The 2,514-nt window shown below is 34.6% G+C and overlaps 1 protein-coding gene across 1 annotated transcript; it reads right to left on the bottom strand.

Annotated features, from left to right (window-relative positions):
- Window positions 1-1,304: 1,304 nt before the first annotated feature.
- LOC101412970 (olfactory receptor 5AN1-like) lies at window positions 1,305-2,243 on the bottom strand. The gene has a single exon (XM_004448265.1). The coding sequence runs from the start codon at window positions 2,241-2,243 to the stop codon at window positions 1,305-1,307; it is 939 nt and encodes a 312-aa protein (XP_004448322.1).
- Between the last annotated feature and the right edge of the window lie 271 nt (window positions 2,244-2,514).

Raw genomic sequence — 2,514 nt, 5'->3', positions numbered from 1 at the left:
CTTCTGGATAAGAAAAAGCCATTTTAAAATACACTGGTAGCTGTTAATCCCTTTCAATGTTCGAAAATACTTTTCTCATATTGACATAAACTGCCCCTAAAACTGCAGAAGTCACTTAGATAAAAAGCCTTATTTGCAGATATGCATTTAATAACATCAACTTTTATCTTCTGATTATTGGCCCACTTTTGTTTTCTAGTTGTTAAATCAATGTTATTAATATTTTCCATAAAATTATGATATGTTTCTTCCATTTATGTCTTAAGTATATATTATCAACATACAGGCATTCTTTTAATTTTTAAAGTCTTTCCCATCCTCAATCTTTTCTCTAAGTTTCCATATTCTCTGAATTCTCAAATATATGCCATTAGTACTTCTATTTATCTATTTGTATGAAAACATGTCTTGTAAAATATGGTTATCAATTTTTTCTTCTCTTTTCCAATATAGATCTGCTTTTTATTCTTCCTATTTTTCTTATATTTTGTATTTCTCTTCTTCTGGCAGTTCCCTTAATTGATAGCTTCATAACTTTACCTTTTCCTTTTCAAAATAAAGATACTATTGAATTTAGAAATGACTGCATCTTATATGTATTGCTATATTTTATTTATACCATACTTGTATATTAAGAGATCATTAGTAAGGGAGGCTTTGATACCTATGTTCTTCATTACAAAGCTTGACTCATTCATTTACTAGCAATGTAATTTGGGCAAATTTCTAAATACCTCTGACCTCAGTCATCTGCGAAATTGATATAACAAGAGAACTTAGCTTAATATATGCACTTTAAAATATTTGTACGAACACAGCACTCAATGAATATTAATACATAAAAAACATATACTGCTTCTTAAGTGCAGGGGACATTATTCAGGAGCCTTCATAATATCAATTCATTTAATCATCCTAAACACAGAAGTAGATATAATATTATTCCCCTTTTAATAGGATGAGGAAACTGAAGCACCTAAAGTTGCCCAGAATCACACAGCTACTGAATAGCATGATCTGGATTGAAACCAGTCAATTCAGATCTGGAGAAAAATTTTAGGTTTTCATTTCATAGAGTATTAACTAATTATTATTGCAAAATTAAACAACACTAAAACTCAGTGCTTCAAGCTACACTCATTCTCACTCAAGGACAATACGGGAATATTATTTGTACTGAATGAAGCCTCTTTTATCCATGCACACTATTAATTTTACTAATTTCCATTCATGTGCACATATTGTAGCTTATGGTGATTGATTCTTACCAGCCAAATCTTTCACAAATATCAGTGCATGTGACATTAGAAGCGCCATCCCTTTTTTTGAAACTTCTTCACAGCACTTTTGATCTCCCTGTTCCTCAGACTGTAGATCAAGGGATTCAACATGGGAATCACCACAGTGTAAAATACTGAAGCAAATCTATCAAAGCCAGGGAAACCACCAGAGCTGGAACTGAAATAGACAAACATAGATGATGAATAGAAAAGGAAAACAGCAGTCAGGTGAGAAGCACAGGTGTTGAAAGCCTTGGACCTGCCTTTAGCTGAAGTGATCTTCATAATCGAGATAACAATATAGACATAGGATATCAGGATAACTAGAGCATTTGTTGTCCCAAATATCATTGCTAATATACCAGTCATGACTTGTATGAGGAAAGTGTCGGTGCACGACAAGATTACCAATTGGGGCATATCACAGAAAAAGTGGTTGATAACATTAGGTCCACAGAAGCGAAGTTGAAGCAAGCCACATAATTGGGTTAAAGAACCAGAGAGTCCAGCCATATAGGCTCCCAGTGCCATTTGAATACACAGGCTGGGTGACATAATGGATGAATAGAGCAGTGGTTTACAAATGGCAGCATATCGGTCATAAGCCATGGCTGCTAGGAGACAAGACTCACTCAGTCCCATAGTTGAAAAGATGAAGTACTGGACAGTGCAACCCAAAAAGGTGATTGTTTGCTGCTTTTGGAAGAAATGGAAGAGCATCTTTGGGACTGTGGATGTAACATAGCAGATATCTATGAAGGACAGGTTGATGAGAAAGAAGTACATGGGTGTGTGGAGGTGGGAATCCATCCTTATTAAGACAATGAGGCACAGGTTCCAGATTATGGTCATGAGGTAGATCAACAAGAATATAACAAAGAGCACTCCTAAGATTCTGGGAAAGTCTGAGAATCCCAAGAGGATGAAGTGGGTGAAATCTGTAATATTTTCTCCTCGAATCATTGACTCAGTGCTTCTAAAATCAGAAAAGTGAAAAAGGAATACATTGCTGAGCCAGGTAAAATGATATCATTATCATTTTCATATTTGTCTGTCTTTTTCACCATTAATCTCTTCAAAAGAAATAGATTGCTCCTCTTCAGGTGAAAACAATCAAGTAGTCAAGACGCAGTTAGTCAGTCCTTCATGTTCCAAATTAATTCATGTGGTCTCATAAGAATTAATAGAGAAACTTAAAATATTGAGTGGGAGCTTAAAAAAAATACTGTTGGGA

Source organism: Dasypus novemcinctus, chromosome 10 (assembly GCF_030445035.2).
Source record: "Dasypus novemcinctus isolate mDasNov1 chromosome 10, mDasNov1.1.hap2, whole genome shotgun sequence".
Classification (NCBI taxonomy): domain Eukaryota; kingdom Metazoa; phylum Chordata; class Mammalia; order Cingulata; family Dasypodidae; genus Dasypus; species Dasypus novemcinctus.
This window is presented reverse-complemented; position numbering and strand designations above follow the sequence as displayed.